This window comes from Salvelinus alpinus, chromosome 13 (assembly GCF_045679555.1).
Source record: "Salvelinus alpinus chromosome 13, SLU_Salpinus.1, whole genome shotgun sequence".
Lineage (NCBI taxonomy): Eukaryota > Metazoa > Chordata > Actinopteri > Salmoniformes > Salmonidae > Salvelinus > Salvelinus alpinus.
The window spans coordinates 24,404,844-24,424,023 of NC_092098.1; the positions used below are offsets into that span (position 1 = coordinate 24,404,844).

The window sequence follows — 19,180 nt, forward strand, 5'->3', positions numbered from 1 at the left end:
TAAAGCTAGCTATCCCAGAAGTTGCTGGCGAACAAATGATGCTTTATTAACAACGCAGTATTGTAAGCACATAGTTTGTGGCCGGTGTTTGCTTGTTTGCAGACTTTTTGTACAGCTTTGACAGTGCTACTGTATTTTTTTTTGACATGCAAAAACCCGAACGTTCCTTAGTATGTATGTTGTGAAGTTAATAGCAGTGACGCTATTACTGTATAACTCCAGTAGGGCAACATCTGAAAAATAGCGCACTTGGTAGTGTGTACCGGTGCTCGACCAGTCAGCGAAAGCCAACATCACCCACGACAGAGTACGGTTGATTGTCAAGGGCAATGAATTCCGTTATCTTGGCTTTAACCTTTTGAGTTGTCTCGCTGAAATGTTCTTACTCTTTCAAATGACTGCTCGACTTGTTGACTGCTCGATCCACACAGCAGACATTGTGGGCTAGGTTAGGAATGCTACGTGGCGTCATTACGTCATGTACCTACACATTTTTAGCTAATATGGGCCGATTCCGACATGTTCACCAATATATTGTGCATCCCTAATTACAAGTAGGAAGTAATGTGGTATATTGTTTAATTTCATTTTGTGGCCTGAGTCTTTTAACCAAAATATCACAGATGAGACACAAATTGGGAGGTTAGCATTGTAACGCTGACTAGTATCCACATTGCTTCTCTTCCCTAGCAGTTGAAACTCAAACATTAAAAAAACAACCTAGCTTGTGAACAAAATAAAGTCTCACTTCAGTTGACTTTCATTTCAAGTAAATTAAACTAACTTTTATGCCTTCTAAAAATGAATCTGTCACTCAGCTCTTCACGTGCGCACGCACAGCCCCAGCCAGGCAGTGTTGCAGCGGGAGGCCAAAATACTTTACACATTTTAGTGTGCATTCGGTTCGTGGCCAGGGAGAGGCGACCATATTCTCTAGAATACCATAGTAACTAGCCATAGCCTACAGACAATGCAAATACCACAGCAACTCCAGGCACACGCAACCTCGGCTCGCAGACAGGCTGGGAGATAGTAAAATGTGCATTCTAATAGGCCTATTTTCCCAACATTTGAATGATATTCTAATATTATACATTTCCATAACTTAAATAATTACATATGTGATGCCTAGTCAGCCATATCATTGTTTGAAACCTGAATGTTTTACATAGTTTATCTTATCTTGCTTTTAATAGCCTACAGCCAAAATAGAAAAAAGCAGATAAAAAAAAAAAAGCAAATTCTTTAAGATTTCCTGATATGCCATTGAAACCAGAATGTATTATTCTACTGTCCAAAAGAATTAAGGCACAATCCTATTGTTGCATCTTCAGATATTCACTCCTTGTAAGTTTCTACCATTAGGCTGTATATCCTTCTCTGTTGCATTATTAAAAACTGCTCGCATCAGGTGCGCGTTTTAGAAATGGTGTTCTCCCGTAATAACATTTTGTAATATTCATGCATATGGCTGAGACGAGTGAACACATTGCTGCGCTTGTAATGTGAGTTAATCATAGTTTATCAACGTTTAAGCTAAATGTTTTGATCTGTTTCATCAGCCTCGTCTTTGTGTTTAAACATTTTAGTATGGAACCACTTATCCCTCAACTGTCCCAAATTCTGTTTTGACGACAGGACACCCTTCATTTCGGGCCCTAGCTCTGACTGATGTGTAGCTTACTTTTCTCTGGTAAAATGCTAGATTAACTTCAAGCAAAACATTAGGAAATATAGCTAGCTGTGTTCTTTCTAAACATTATAAAAAATAAAAAAATGTGAATTTACTTGTGTGGCTGCTAGCCAAATAGCGTTGCAGTTCTGTTGTCATCTGATGAAATGTTATTTTCTGCCGAATGTTGCACTAATGTATTTTCTGTGAAGGAAAACTATAGTTGCATGTCCCTGATCACTCTAAAGCAACAAAAAAACACTGTTCACTATCAATATAAAGTACAGGTGAAATGGTTTAAAAAACAGATTTTCTGATGGTCTGCATTATCAAGATGCTGATTTTTCAACTCTAATGCGACCCTTGCAGCTGTTTCAGAAGACGGCTAAACGCATCCAATATTCTTTGAAGATTTAACCTGATGCTCTTGAGTCAGAATACATCAGTTTCACATCAGAGATTGTTTTTCCCCTGAGCTGACAGGCCTCAGGCTGTTGAGACAGAGTAACCACCTCAGAGCCCCCCACTCTAACCTGAGAGCTGTTATGTGTCCTGTCCTTCTGTCTATCACACAGGTGTGATGTGACCTCAGTCTCTTCTCTCACAGATTATAGAAAGCAGACCGCGGTTCAGATGAGCAGCAGCAGGTTTCGGTCCAAGGCAAAACCGCAGCATTCCTTCCACTTCATCCCGTTACATAACGGAGATGGAATCTTTGCTGAGGCTAGTGACGTTACACACTCGCACACAGCTGGCATCATGAGAATGAAAAAGGCCAGGGGGAAATTCCAGAGAACGAAGAGAGGGGCTCAGCAGATCTGAGTCAGACACAATGCAGTGGAATGATGAAGCTGAAGCTGTCACTGTGCTGCTGTTAGGGGTCATTGTGCTGCTCTCTGGTCTAAACGGCCTGTTCATTGTGGCTGAACTCCTCACCTCGAGGTGCAAACAGCTCTGATTATGTTAAGGGCTGTGGCAGCCTGGCAGCTCCGTGTAGCCGATCTGAACAGGGGTGTTGGAGATAGAGGAACATGCTGACTTTGCTATAGCTGATCCCAGAGCCACTATTCCACCCCCCACTGAGCACAAATGGCTTTCAGTTTTGGCATTTGGGATATTTATTTTGGAGTGGTCGTGTAATCTACTGCTTTCAGCGGTAATTCCAGTGTTGGACAAAAGGCCTTTATGAATTGCATTAATAGGCCTATGTTTTGGGAATACAGTAATATTTAGGCTAATTCATTAATAATTTGCACCATATGCTGTTCAGCTCTATCTAGATTGACCTGCCTAAATACATAACCGTATACCAAATGTCAGGAACACCTTACGAATATTGAGTTGCTTCCTCTTTTGCCCTCAGAACAGCCTCAGTTCATCCGGGCATGGACTCTACAAGATGTTGAAAGCATTCCACAGGGATGCTGGCCCATGTTGACTCCATTACTTGCAACAGTTGTGTCAAGTTGGGTGGTGGACCATTCTTGATACACTGTTGAGTGTGAAAAACCCAGCAGCGTTACAGTTCTTGACACTCAAACCGGTGTGCCTGGCACCTACTACCAAACATTTTGTTCTACTGAATCATCCTCTGAATGGCACACATACACAATCCATGTCTCAATTGTCTGAAGGCTTAAAAATCCTTATTTTTTAAACGTCTTAGGGATAGGGGGCAGTATTCGGAAGTTTGGATGACTGAGGTGCCCAAAGTAAACAGCCTGTTACTCAGGCCCAGAAGCTAGGATATGCATATGCATGGTAGTATTGGATAGAAAACACTCTAAAGTTTCTAAAACTGTTAAAATAATCTGTGAGTATAACAGAACTGATTTGGCAGGTGAAATATCTTCAAAGGTAAGCAATTTTATTTTATCGCTATTTCTGACTTTCGTGACGCATCTGTTTGGTTGGAAAATGTTTTTCATGCTTTTGTATGCGGGGTGCTGTCCTTAGATAATCGCATGGTATGCTTTCGCCGTAAAGCGTTTTTGAAATCTGACAAAGCGGATGGATTAACAAGAAGTTAATCTTTAAGCCGATGTATAACACTTGTATTTTTTATGAATGTTTATTATGACTATTTCTGTATTTTGAATTTGGCGCTCTGCAATTTCACCGGATGTTGTCGGTGGTTCGCTAGCGGAACGCCTGCGCCAGAAAGGTTAACCTGTGGATTTAACAAGTGACATCAATAAGGGATCATAGTTTCACCTGGTCAGTCTATTTCATGGAAAGAGCATGTTTTGTATATGAAGGCAATGTAACAGAATTTAAAAAGGTAACTGCTTAACTCACTGTATTAACTCCTAGTTTCTGTTCACCCCTACTGGTTAAAAGTCCCGCGTCTTCCCCCTCCACCACTCAGTAGTGTAGCAGCAGGACTAAAGTGTGACCAGTATGTATGGTGTACTGTACACACGTGAGTTCTGTCTGTTTTCCAGGTTTAGCTCTGCAGTTGTTGACAGCCGTGCCAAGCTCTATTTAGACATATCACCATGACCCCTGCACCAATTTTCACTACCAACCTCCTACCCCGACGACTCCGAAACTGTGTCAAGGATCGAATGTTCTTGCCTAATGTAGGCCAACACACAGACACAAACAGGGTTGAGTGAAACAATATGCAGATAGGAAAGCAGTTACCTATAGCTTGTCATTATGGGCATACTGAGGCATAGTCTGGTTCTTTGGGACCAAGGGAGTGTGTTACTAATACCTAATTCACATAGGATATGCGGTATGTTGCCTGAAAAAGGAATTGGATAATGTTTATATGGTCTGCTTTCAAACAGCCACATTCTTGTCGGCATTTGCCTTACTATATTTGTGTCTTATTATGGATCCCCATTAACTGCTGCCAAGGCAGCAGCTACTCTTCCTGGGGCCCTCAGGCTCCTACTCCACTACCACATACAATGACTCCAACACTTAGGTTGGGGTCATTAAAACTCGTTTTTCAACCACTACACACTTTTTTTGTTAACAAACTATAGTTTTGGCAAGGCGGATAGGACATCTACTTTGTGCATGACACAAGTAATTTTTCCAACAATTGTTAACAGACAGATTATTTCACTTGTAATTCACTGTATCACAATTCCAGTAGGTCAGAAGTTTACATACACTAAGTTGACTGTGCCTTTTTAAACAGCTTGGAAAATTCCATAAAATTGTCATGGCTTTGGAAGCTTCTGATAGGCTAATTGACATAATTTGAGTCAATTGGTGCACCTGTGGATGTATTTCAAGGCCTACCTTCAAACTCAGTGCCTCTTTGCTTGACATCATGGGAAAATCAAAAGAAATCAGCCAAGACCTCAGAAAAAAAATTGTTGACCTCCAAGTCTGGTTCATCCTTGGGAGCAATTTCCAAACGCCTGAAGGTACCACGTTCATCTGTACAAACAATAGTACGCAAGTATAAACACCATGGGACCACGCAGCAGTCATACCGCTCAGGAAGGTGACGCGTTCTGTCACCTAGAGATGAACGTACTTTGATGCGAAAAGTGCAAATCAATCCCAGAACAGCAGCAAAGGGCCTTGTGAAGATGCTGGAGGAAACCAGTACAAAAGTATCTATATCCACAGTAAAACGAGTCCTATATCAACATAACCTGAAAGGCCGCTCAGCAAGGAAGGACCCACTGCTCCAAAACCGCCATTAAAAAAGCCAGATCACGGTTTGCAACTGTACATGTGAACAAAGATTGCACTTTTTGGAGAAATGTCCTCTGGTCTGATGAAACAAAAATAGAACTGTTTGGCCATAATGACCATCGTTATGTTTGGAGGAAGAAGGGGGATGCTTGCAAGCCGAAGAATACCATCCCAACCGTGAAGCACAGGGGTGGCAGCATCATGTTGTGTGGGTGCTTTGCTGCAGGAGGGACTGATGCACTTCACAAAATAGATGGCATCATGAGGCAGGAAATTATGTGGATATATTGAAGCAACATCTCAAAACATCAGTCAGGAAGTTAACCTTTCACGAGCCTCTACCCCGGGTCCGGGATCACCCCCCACCCCCCCCACACACTGATTAGCATAGCTAGCATAGCTTCACAAGTAGATAGTAGCATCTAAATATCATTAAATCACAAGTCCAAGACACCAGATGAAAGATACAGATCTTGTGAATAAAGCCACCATTTCAGATTTTTAAAATGTTTTACAGGGAAGACACAATATGTAAATCTATTAGCTAAACACGTTAGCAAAATACACCACTTTTCTAACTCCATCAGTTTCTTACTCCTTCAGGTGCTATCACCAATTCGGCTAAACTAAGATATTGATAGCCAATAACCTATAAAAAACCTCTTCAGATGACAGTCTGATAACATATTTATGGTATAGGATAGGTGTTGTTAGAAAAAAGTGCATATTTCAGGTAGAAATCACAGTTTACAATTGCACCGACCATCACAAATCGACTAGAATTACTAGATAGAGCAACGTGTATGACCAATTTACTCATCATAAAACATTTCATAAAAATAGACAAAGCATAGCAATGGAAAGACCCAGTTCTTGTGATTTCAGACCATATTTCAGATTTTCTAAGCGTTTTTCAGCGAAAACACAATAAATCGATAAGTTAGCATACCACATGTGCAAACGTTACCAGAGCATCGATTCCAGCCAAAGAGCGCTATAACGTAATCACCGCCAAAATATATTAATTTTTTCACTAACCTTCTCAGAATTCTTCCGATGACACTCCTGTAACATCATTTTACAACATACATATACAGTTTGTTCGAAAAGGTGCATATTTAGCCATACAAAACCGTGGTTACACAATAAAAATACTAGGAAATCAAGCCTCAATATGTCTGACGTCATCTATCAGAGTGATCTAGTTTAATTGAAAGCTAATCATATACTTGACTAAAAAATACAGGGTTGACAGGAATCGAAAGACAAATTAGTTCTTAATGCAACCGCTGACTTACATTTTTAAAATTATCCTTACTTTTCAATACAGGGTTCGCCAAGTGACGCGATAACAAACAAAATGGCGAAATATGCGTTTAAAATATTTCGACAGAACAACGATTTATCATATTAAATATTGCTTACTTTGAGCTGTTCTTCCATCAGATTCTTGGGCAATGTATCCTTTCTATGTTATAAACGTCTTTTGGTCGATAGATGTCCTCTGTCCTTCGAAATGTCCACCACCAACGACCGACACCCCGAAACGTTTCCAAAGCTAAAAAGGGCACGACAAAGAAATTCCTCAAAATCGCACTAAACGGATATAAATTGCTATAAAACGGTTCAAATTAACTACATTATGATGTTTTTAACAACTATAACGACTGAAAACATGACCGGAGAAATATAACTAGTTAAACAACGATTTGGAATGAGGCAGGTCCGATGTCCATCTTGCTTGTGGCGCGCGGAGAAGAGAGGGAGGTCCTCCCACGTTTTGTGGTTTTATATGGGCTGGGATTGTGCAATAGACTCCATTCAAAACGTGATGACGTACAGACACCCAGAGGAAGACGTAGGCAGTGTCGGTTTCTTCATAGCATTCACTGTCGCCTTAAAAACAGACTCCAGATCAGGGGTAAAAATTTCTGAAATCTGACCCCTGTCATGAAAAGTGCTGTAGATATTGTTCTGTACCACTCAGAGACAAAATTCCAACTTCTATAGAAACTAGAAAGTGTTTTCTATCCAATAATAACAATAATATGCATATTGTACGATCAAGAATTTAGCACGAGGCAGTTTAATTTGAAGACCCAAATATGCTAATGCGGAACAGCACCCCCTATAGTTGCAAGAAGTTAAAGCTTGGTCGCAAATGGGTCTTCCAAATGGACAATGACACCAAGCATACTTCCAAAGTTGTGGCAAAATGGCTTAAGGACAACAAAGTCGAGGTATTGGAGTGACCATCACAAAGCCCTGACCTCAATCCCATAGACAATTTGTGGGCAGAACTGAAAAAGCATGTGCGAGCAAGGAAGCCTACAAACCTGACACTAGCTCTGTCAGGAGGAATGGGCAAAAATGCATTTTGTAAATGTTGATGTAACATTTGTGAGAACTGTTCCAATGGGATGGTGGCTGTGTGTGGCGTAGGGGAAAGAAATAAGACAGTGCACAAACCCATATATTAATCATGAATTCATCATAATATTATTAAACATTGCCTATTAAACAAATATATTTTATAGCTATATGTTGATGTAACTATTACAGCGGGAATTGTGGAAACTGCTCCATTGGGAGGGGATGGGGGCTGTGAGTGAGTGAGGCGCATGGGGGAAAAAACATAGTTTGCACAAAACTGTATTCATCGCAATATTAAATAAATATGAATTTCCTTTTTAACAAAGACATTTTAGCATAAACACATTTGACCTGGGTAAATTCCTGCGACAGGACATCGGTAGAATATATTTGTAGCTATTGCATAGACGAGTTCAGGAGCTCCGTGCTGGGTAAGGTCTCGGTCATTGTCGGGTAGATTGGCAGGGTTTAGAAGTTTTCCATGCAAGAGAGATGTCTCAGATCATCTTCTGCGAATCTGTCATTAAGGCCCTGGATCAGGTGCGAGATGAAGTCTGTGCGTGCACACTTTGCCATCCCCGCTGAAGAGGAGTTTGTGGCTTTTGTAGTAACCGGGGTTGGCAGCGGTCTCATCTGTCTGTCTGAGATATATTGTAGGGCGGACCTGGTTGCCGCAACCATCGGCTTGATGTGTGCAAGAGACACATTTTATTTATGGAAAAACAGGTTCAGTATGTCCATGATTGGAAGCAAATCCAGCAAGAAATGGGTTATTGCTGTGAATCTGTCAGGCAATTTTCTGTGCCTTTTGATGCATTGGAGGACACAAGTGCAACACGATGTGCACTTTGAGCTGGTACAGATTTCTTTCCCGCAGTCTGACCCACCCCTGTGCCTTTTCCAGTCATGATACTTGACCTGTCGCTGCCCAGTCCCACCATCTTTTTAAAATCAATAACCTTTGATTAGAATGTTGCTAGGATGGCATTTGTGATTGTTTGGCATCTCCATGCGGTATCATTACATTTGCTAAGAACACAGTCTTCGCCTGGCCCTCATGCACATACCTCACAAACATCACAAGTTTCTTCTTGACTACAACTGTCACAGATTTTAACTCTGATTATTCCAACATACGGACTCTGTTCTATTTCCTGAATGCCCTTCTCAGTTAGTTTGACCGATGGCGTTTTGCATTTGCGCAATGCTGGAGTGATGTGTGTAGGTGGTACCCGACTGAATGGCAGGGTAGACGCTTTTATTTTTGTAGCTCTATCAACACTGGAAACTTGCGCTCTGCTATTTCCTCTTTTGCCATACAGTCCGTAGTTGCACAGTTTTGGAGTTGTCTGTTTACTTTTCTGCCTCTTCCTATGTTACTACAAAACATTTTCATTCTGAAGCAATACTGCATCATTGTGGTCGATCTGCATGGCATTTTTATGCACCTTTCTAATAGGTTGCGCAGCCTGTGGTGAAGGAATACATTTTTCCCAAACTTCTCACATAAAGATACAATATGTTTACCTGACACACCATGTACTACTTTTTCCTTCATGTGAAGCCATTTCTGTGGGAGATAAGCATTAGCTACAGCATTTTCTTCTACCCTAGCTGTTTCTGTTGCTGCGATCTCTGTCTGGGTCACAGTCTCCGTCGCAATCGCAGTCTCTGTCTCACTTTCATTTCAATTTAGGAGAGGTTAAAGAACCTTTTATAGTTTTTTTGTTGTTGTTTTAATTGACTTGTCATTGCTTTTTTTTCTTCAAAATTCCAGCGTTTTAAACATACAGTACCTAGCAACGAAAATGCCACTGACAACATCTTCCGCCACACACACCCGTCCCGCACTGCCGCAGAGACAAAGCGTGTGTTTTGGATGATGGATGAAACTTTTTGAATAATCACAGCGAGTTTATATTTAAATAGACATTGAGTGTCATGGTCGGTACACCTGCGTTTTCCAGAATGCAACACATTTTTTTCCTGTGTAAAAAAATAAAATAATAAATCCAGTGTGGAAAATGCAGAATTCTGCATTCTGAATGGATCATGTCTCTCTCTGCTTCCTTAGCCTCTGGGATTAGCTGTAGCATTTCGGGTTGGAGTTACTTACTCACCATATAGCATGATGACAGATCATTCCTCATGTAATATTTACCTTCCCTATATATGGTTCCTTTTAGCTTTTACTTAGACAGCGTTCAATCCAAACAGGAGTTACTCACTGATCGTTCCTCTGCTATCTATGCTCCCTTTGCTTTTACTCAGACACCATTCAAACAGGAGTCTGACTCTGACGGCATGGTGAATGTTTTGCACAATGCTTGGATGATGAGGCTGCTCTGTGGCTTTGTTTCTTTGAAGGCTAGGTAAACGGCTTGAACCGAAGATGTGCTAAAGCTAACAAAAGGATGATTCACAGGCCAGTGTTCTGTGTTCACACACGCCTGTTGCTCATCAGCTGCAGTGTTATGCTGCTGCTTATTTCCCTGACGAGTTGACTGCCACTGTCTGAGACGTTTACTCACCGCTGAATGGTGTTTGTGTTCCTGTTTGTGTGACAGAAAGAGTATTGCTAGCCAATATCCATAGCTGCTTAGCTCTGGGCTGGTACACTGCTCTGGTTGTGGGCCTGTGATTTGACCGTTGGGACTGTTTTTTAAATTTATTTTATTTGTAATTTAAATAGGACAGAGCCGTCAGTAGTCGATGCCTGATTTATCTGTTCGGGCTTAAGGCATTGCTCTTGGCTGGGCGGCTTATGGAGAACCTGGTAACTGCTGAGCAGGTTGGGTTTTTACATTTACATTTACATTTAAGTCATTTAGCAGACGCTCTTATCCAGAGCGTTTTAGGGAATGTTCTGTAGCCAGCGACAGACACAACACTGTCCCAGGTCAGCTATCCAAGCCTCAAGTATATAAGACTAATCCACCACAGAGCTGTCTCTCAGTGCTCAGGGTACACACACACACACACACACACACACACACTCTCTCTTACACACAGCCACACAAACACACACAATGATTGTATAGGCCAAATTGTTCTTAAACACAGTATGCTTGTTTAGTTTTTAGTTTTTTTTACTTTACCTTGTGTGTCATGGGGTTGGTTAACACAAGCAAGTCAGCTATTGTGTCTTAAATCTTACGGCGTTGAACAACTTGATGCTTTCCTGCTTGCTTTTCTCTGTATTCTGTTACAGGCAGCCAAGCTGCTCGCTGTGTGAGTGAGCTAGGCTGGCTGAAGGTCTTCCTCTTTTTCTGGGATATGGCTTTAGTTAAGTGTATCTTCCTGTTGTTGGCCCTGACATTAATGTAACACACCAGGAAATGGCCTGATCATGTTGACCTGATTTAGTTTGTGCTCTTTTTTTTTAAAATAATTTTTCTTCAAGTTGAGGCTAATGCTTTCTGATGACTGATATGGGCTGAATTCTCACCTTGCATATTTAGAGTTATTGTACAAGACTAGTTCAATAGGCTAGTCATTTGGTGGTCATATGCCTTCTTACATCTCCTCTCTTTCCTAGAGGTGTGTTTGCGGTGAACCTACCTAACGAGCATCCGCTTTACTGCCTCTCACTGTGTCTTGACGTTGACTAATCCCCTAGTTTCATGTTCCAGCATGTCTGTCTGCGTGATAGAAATGTAGGCCAGGAGGAAAAATACTGAAGACAATGCTTGTACAAACACACCCACTAGCTTGCTTGCTAACTTGTTCTCACACACTGCATTCAGTGTTTACACCATTGCCAGTCCACAACACTGCCCCCAGGTTACTTTAAGGTGATTTTTGACTTTGGATGTGGTAAATTATTCTGCATTTCTTCTGTATGTTAAGTGGGTTAGAGAGTGAATGGCCTCTTGCAGTCTGAGTTTAGGAAATGTTGTGGTATCCCAGGTGATCCTCTCACTCTGAGGAAGCTGGAGGCTCTGTTATTATGACTCAAATACCCTCACTCTCTGGAGAGCACACACCACAGCAGAGCAACTTCTCTTAAATAGTTACTCAATGAGATTCTTCAGAAGGATTTAAGTAATGTCAAAGCTTTTATCTTTGCAAAGATGGTAGCCTACTTGACTCTGTTCTTCTTTTACAAATTCTGTGAGGCCAACACTGCATTTTAGGTTATCTTTGAAAAGCCATTTTAGATATTGAGTAGGCTGAGGTGAGACAAAATTCAGCCTAGCGGGTATCTGTCCATTTAAGATGGGTAAATCTCTCCCAGCTCTGCTCTCTCCCTGGTTCAGAAGCCCGCTATCCCCTAGACCAGGGCTGGCCTACCCTTTTCCTGGAGATCTACTGTCCTGTAGGTTTTCGGTCCAACCCTAATTGAGCATATCTGATTCAGCTAGTTAAGGTCTTGTTGAGCAGATAATTAGTAGAATCAGGTGTGTTAAATTAGGGCCTTTTAGGCTGCCTTCAATAGGTTCATAAAAAAATAAATAGGTTAGTACTGTAAAACCGTTTATAGTTTTATGTCCTTTGAGAAAAACATCTAGAGCAGGAAATCATTTAAATATGCAGTGGTGCCTCCCGAGTGGCGCAGCGGTCTAAGGCACTGCATCGCAGTGTTGTGGCGTCACTACAGCCTGGGGTTCGATCCCAGGGTGTGTAACAACCGGCCATGACTGGGAGTCCCATAGGGTGGCACACAATTGGCCCAGCGTCATCCGGGTTAGGAGAGGGTTTGGCCAGGTGGACTTTACTTGGCGCATCGCATTCTAGAGACTCCTTGTGGCGGGCCGGGCGCCTGCAGGCTGACACTCGGTTGTTAGCTAAACGGTGTTTCCTCCGATACATTGGTGCAGCTGGCTTCCGTGTTAAGAAGTGCGGCTTGGCGGGTCATGTTTCGGAGGGTGCATGACTCGACCTTCGCCTCTCCCGAGCCCGTTGGGGAGTTGCAGCAATGAGACAAGATCGTAATCACGAAATTGGGGCGATAAAGGGGGTAAAAATTACAAAAAAAGAAGACAAAGATATCTTTAGTGGCTTGACTTTGAAAAAAGAGCAAAGCCAACAGTACCTCATTTCAGTTCTTAGCCCTCTGTTTCCTAGCAATGTATCAAATGCTTTGATGTACATATAGCATTGATTGCCAAACAGAACATGTAACTAATTGTCTTCTTTAACTGATTGCTCTCTCCCTCCCTCCAGGTGTGTCTCATGCCACCCTCCTGCACACCAAATCCCTACGAGGCCACCGGGAGTGTTTTGAGAAGTACCACCTCATTGCCAACCAGAAGCTGTCCCGCTCCAAGGTCTCCCGCAGTCCCTACGAGGGCATGAAGCTGGCCCTTAGCCAGAAGATCAGCCGCATCGTGCAGTACGCTCAGAACAAAGACTCTGTCAGCTCAGAGGGGAGTCCTGGCCGCCGGGGGGGCAAGCACCAGCTCCTCTGCTACAGCCAGAATGGAGACCGTAAACTACTGCCCCAGTCGGACGCCCAGGTGCCCCGCTACACCCCACGCTGGAACCAGGGGATGGGGGCAGGAGGGCTGCCGGACTACGCCACGGGCATGCTGGAGTGCCACTCGACCGAGGAGCTGGGGCTACTGGAGGACGTGCGCGGCCTCGGGGCCTTGTGGGGGGTCACAGGGAGGAGGGGCCTTCTTCACTGCAGCCACAGCCAGTCTTCTGGAGGAGACCACCAGACACTGCATTCAAACAATGGTCACAGAGGAGACGAGTGTGAGTTCGCAGTCAGCCTCATTTACTTTACACCACAAACAGTAACTAGCCTTCCTCCATTCCTAAAACACCACACTGGTTGTGGTCAGATTCTCTCTACCCCTCTATTCTCCAGAAGTGTGCTTTCGTTCACTCCCCCCATGGATTAAAAGCATTGCATTGGTGTAACATAAGCGTGGCTAGATGGAGCCTCGCGGAAAGAGTGCACCATTTTAGGAGAAGGGTAGATAAGTCAGACTATAGCCAGAGTGTTATTTAGCTGGTTTCTGAGCCTCTATAGGCTCCTCGTGAACTAGGGAAGCCTGGGGAAGTTCCATGGAAGAAATCCTCTAAAGAGGGGTCAGAACCCGCCGTAAATCTGTGACGCCTCGCAACACGTCAAACCAATCAAATGTCTTGTTTGGGTGGCTGCTCCGAAGATGCTCACCAGATTAGTGCTGTAGGAGCAGCAGTGTGTGAGGACTAAACATTTCAACAAAACAAGCACTGGTGACAAAACATTTTAGAACCGTTTTTGCAGCACACTGGTTTTCACAGCATTTCACTATTATTTCGAGATGAGCTAAAGCTGCAGCAAGAGGTGAGAAATGGTCTACAATGCTGGCCATATCAATATTTTGACATTTCTGAAGTGATATTTGGCTGTAAAGGCTAGCATTAGGGACAAGTAGCTAGCCACGATGAGGTTCGTTTTGAGAAAAGTCAGCCAACCTTGTAAACTACCTAGGTATAACTAGCTAGCTAGCTACTATATAGCCAACAAAATGTGAATAAGCATATTATTGATCTGAAAGGCTAGCTGTGTTAGGCCAGTTGCTAGCTTATCCAGGGTCAGTGATACATAGAGCAACCATGTATTGTATCTCTAAGGGAAATGCAATTTTGCTCAAATGAATGAAATAAATGAACCTCATTAAATGTTAACTGTAATGCTGATCTCCAGTAGCCTAATTGTCATCTCCTTATTTTCATATACTGTAACTAAATTACAAGGGTTGGATTTGCACTGAATGTTATATGTCAGCGCTTAAAAGGCATGTACAGCGTCTGGTATATGGTTGGCCTCCTATACATTGTCTATTGTTATGGTATCAGTTGAAATTGAGAGCTTAGTTTAGTTTAACTTGTAAACAATGTGTGAGTGTAGCTAATCTCTGCATCAGATGCCCATAAGGCCAGTAATGTTATCATACTGTAGGCTTATTGCTGTATTGGCGATGCATGCCATATGATAAGCTGCAGATTGGATTCACAGAGCTGATATACTGAGAGAGAGTGACAATCAAATAAAACAGATTGGAGATCTTACAACTAGACAAAAAGGATCGTACAACTAGACTCATTTTAGAATACAACACCGACATGTTAGAGACCGAACCCTTTCCCCTCTTTATTGCAGGATTGTGATGTGGTTAATCAACATTGACATTAGTTCATTTTGAATAATAGTTTAACAATTAAAACAAGTTCAAACACTCGCTTCACTTCAAAGAATCAACACTTCATCGCTTCAAAATGTACACATACGTGAACTTGTATGTAAAGATTAGACATCTTAGTCTAAATAACAATAGATAATTGAGTAGTAACATGTCAGCTATTATTACTAAAGCATAATTTCAGGTGAACCAAAAAAACTCCATACAAGCGGTGGCCAACCTTGCTCCACTGATCCCTGATCTACTGGGTGAGCAGACTTCTATTCCAGCCCAGCAATGGCACACTTGATTATGAACTCTTTAGATTTGATAAGTTGAATCCTGGTGTGTTAATGCTGGGCTGAAACAGAACCCTGCTACATCCAGCAGACCTCCAGCAGGGTTGTCCTGCTCCAATTGAAATAGGTTTATACATTGTGTGATGTTTCTACACACATAACCAATGGCATATAGGATATACCCTTAGTTTCTTGTGACATTCATTGGGACCTCTCTTCATATGCAAACAAGCTTTTACAGCTTTCCATGTCTGGGGACAGAAAACATCACAAGAAACAGTCTTCATTATATTTAAATTAGACAGCACTGAATATGATGTTGCTATTATCTCTCTGTCCTCAAAGTTTTCCCCTCTGGAACTGGAGAATCTTTTCATAATATCCTCCCACAAAATGACCTGCCCTTTCCAGTAGCCTACACACTCCCTTTACTGTAGCTGGAGCTGCAATTTCACCCTCTTTCATGTAGTGTTGCACGGTATACTGAAATTTCGGTACTTTTTTGATACTAGAACATGAAAAGTGGTTCGGTACTATAATTTTTGTTGCTTCAGGTACTTCTGTCAAATGTGTCTCACAGATCAAGCCTGTCTATCAGAGCAGTCAACCCCTTTATTATAGCTCGCACCGTGCATGCTCCACTTACTCATTGCTAGCCTGCACTGGGAATCTGAGCTGCATCATGTTAACTTTGTGCAGCATGAGGGGAGCTAAGTCTTGAGTAATGCGACACGGCATGTAGAAATGTTGGGACTGTTAATTACTGTTCGCAAAACAATGTCTATATAGGCTAAAATACTTAAAAAATGGAAGAAGATACTGGTAGCTTCCAGCTTTGTAGGCTAACTTTCCTTGCTAACCATAATGCAAAATATGCCAATTTCAAAGTTGATTGCCCACAACTTTTCATGCACTTATTCAGTCTCTCTCACATCTCTCCCAAATATGATCTTTTACTTTTATGCAAATGTTGTTGATCAGTACAATAAAATTAAGTCCCAACTGGTAGGGGAAAAGATTGTTTCATCTGTAGCCCCATGAAATCAGCCAAAACAAGCTCAACTCAATACATGCACACACCTATTGAATATGCATTCATCTGTATTGTGGACAGGCCTAGGCAACATCTTGATTTACCCAGTTTATCAATAGAGATTTACCATTCAAATAAATGATTACCATTATGTAGTTAGATTTGGTAAAAACAAAGTCAAATTGATTGTATATTTGTATAATTGATTCATTGATGCATACATGACTGTCTGATATTTTTTTTTAAATGTAATGATATTGAACTCAAAAGATGCAAGACAGTTGAACAGAGCAGTAGCTAAGTTTATCTGTCTGGACCAATTGCAATTTTGTGCCTTCTTTTTTTGGCGTGGTTTTGGTATGGAGTATTGTGATACTCAACCTGGTAGCGGTATCGAAGTCAAAATTCTGGTGTTGTGACAACTACTTCTATAACTGTTATCTACAAATGCATTTGGAGACTGTTTTTAATTGACAATGATTACATCAAGATAGTTAGCTAGCTGATGACATTTAGCCTACAAAGTCGTTGTTGTAGCCAGCTATCTAGCTAATAATGAATAGTTTAACATAAAAAAAATGTATTTACTTACTTGAATAGCTACTCCCACTGCCTTGTTTTTTGGGTCCTTAAAAAAAATCTAAGTAATGGGCAATCTTCAAGATATTTTCAGTGTCAGCAAAGCGCAGCCATGTGGACAGAACAAATTGAGACGAATGGAGAAGTCACCAGAGTGGCTTAAAACGTTTTGTGACGTTTGACTTTACCAGTGTAATCCACTTTCAATTTCAATAAATATAAATCGCAGAATGTCGGCCACACTTGATAACTTTAAACTAGAATAGACAACAACTACCCGGACGGAAAACAGTGATGCACATAAAACACATCACCCCTTCTACGGGCGTGTGGGGGAGGGTTCTTGAAAGATAACATCCAATCAAAATTTTGCCGCGGACCATTCAAAACGTTTTTGGAATACAAAATTCCTCAGACCTCCGAGGGAGGCGTGACAAAGACGTGTATTTGGAGATAGGACCACGCGAGACCAGAGCCTCTGAAGACTGGCATTGAATGGGAGGAGGGATGTTGAAAAGGGAGGGAAACAGATGGGATGCAACGCACCCCTTTCTTTCCTCTCTTATCTGTTCTCTGTGATCTTTGTTATATGGAGTCTGCTATCTCTTCCATTTCCCCTACTCATTAATGGCGGACAAGACAATGTAGTGACGCAGGCCAGGGCCCAGTTTTTAGTACATCCTCACACATTCCTCTTCAGCCACCACTCTCCCTCCTTTCCCCACACCACCACACTCTCTCTTTGTCCAGAGAAAAGTTATTCTTAGTCCTACCTCATAAAGTGTCCTTGGGTTCTCCATGCCCTGTCACAGCACCAAGTTTGTTTGTGCCTGCTACACGCCCTCTTGGAGAGAGGATGAATCTCTCAAGGACGCTGGCGCTTTCAGGTCGTTTATAGAATTCCATTCCTTTGTAAATTATGACAGTAACTTTCAGACCCTTAGCTTTTCTCTCTCTGTTTCTGCGTAGTTTGTTGTTGCTATGCAACAAAGGCCCGATTCAGACTTAAGAAATGTACGCCTTTTCTATGCACTTCTCAGTAGTTGGTATTCAGACCTACCTTATGCAGGTGCGTAACGGGCTTTGCAGGTGTGGTTCCCTTGTGCACGCTGAATATATGTAATTCAACAGCTGAAAACCCTCCTACTTGCTGTCCAAAGATTTAGTGGTGTTTTCATTCTATAGGGTTTTCAGTACATTTAGCTAAAGCCATCCCTTTAAATTTGGTTTACCTTTTAATTCTAATTGTCTCTATAGACTTTTCTCGATTCCTCCGAATATTACGGATCAATGAAAGAAAGCTATGTAATACACACATTCGTGTCCTTTTCAGCACCAATTGGTAGATAAAAAATAAATAAATACTCTGATCATGTATATTATTTAGGGTTAGAATGTTGTTTTTCCCAGTTTGGAGAGCCTTTGCACACAATATATTGTTGACTCAAAAGTAGTGGTTTGATTCATCCTGAAAGTTGCCGTATTAAATTGTTCAATCCATGAAATATTAGGTGAGAAGTGTACAATAGGGGTTGATCAGTAGTCCTATATATCTACCTGACTAATCAGCACTAATCATGGAACTGTGATGACAACAGTCCAGCCATCATGAAACATGCTCCAGGTTTGCTGCTACATATGGTCTGCGTTCCATAATGATTAAAATAGGCTACATGTCCCAAATTATTGCACAACTTGTAATATGTTAGCCTAATATGATCCACTATTGCTAGCGATCCTCAGGAACAACCACACGAACGTGAGAGAGGAGAGAAAGGTAAACTAACAATGTGATGGAATGATGCAAAATGTAAGGAAACTAAAACTAAAGTGACAGTTATAAATGTATATGGGAATAACTGACGGTGACTCCCAATTTAACACACTATCGATTTTGTTAAATACAGTGAAAAGTCTGGGCATACAGTTGAAGTCGGAAGTTTACTTACACTTAGGTTGGAGTAATTTAAAACTCGTTTTTCAACCACACAACAAATTTCTTGTTAACCGACTTGACAAAACTATAGTTTGTTAGGACATCTACTTTGTGCATGACACAAGTCATTTTTCAAGCAAATGTTTACAGACATATTATTTAACTTATAATTCACCGTATCACAATTCCAGTGGGTCAGAAGTTTACATACACTAAGTTTTTTTATTTTAATTAAAAAAATTAAAAAATTATTTTTTTTATTTTTTAATAATTTTTATCCCATTTTCTCCCCCCTTCTTGTGGTATCCAATCGCTAGTAATTACTATCTTGTCTCATCGCTACAACTCCCGTACGGGCTCGGGAGAGACGAAGGTCAAAAGCCATGCGTCCTCCGAAGCACAACCCAACCAAGCCGCACTGCTTCTTAACACAGCGCGCCTCCAACCCGGAAGCCAGCCGCACCAATGTGTCGGAGGAAACACCGTGTACCTGGCCCCCTTGGTTAG

General features: G+C 41.6%; 1 protein-coding gene across 2 annotated transcripts in view; it reads left to right on the forward strand.

The window, feature by feature from the left end:
- Positions 1–19,180, forward strand: part of LOC139537436 (protein EURL homolog) — a 61,305-nt gene that overhangs the window by 30,249 nt on the left and 11,876 nt on the right. For both annotated transcript variants that reach the window (XM_071338709.1, XM_071338710.1), the window contains exon 3: positions 12,875–13,408. In XM_071338709.1, the coding sequence (XP_071194810.1) occupies positions 12,875–13,408 (534 nt within the window). The remainder of the gene's footprint in view (positions 1–12,874; positions 13,409–19,180) is intronic.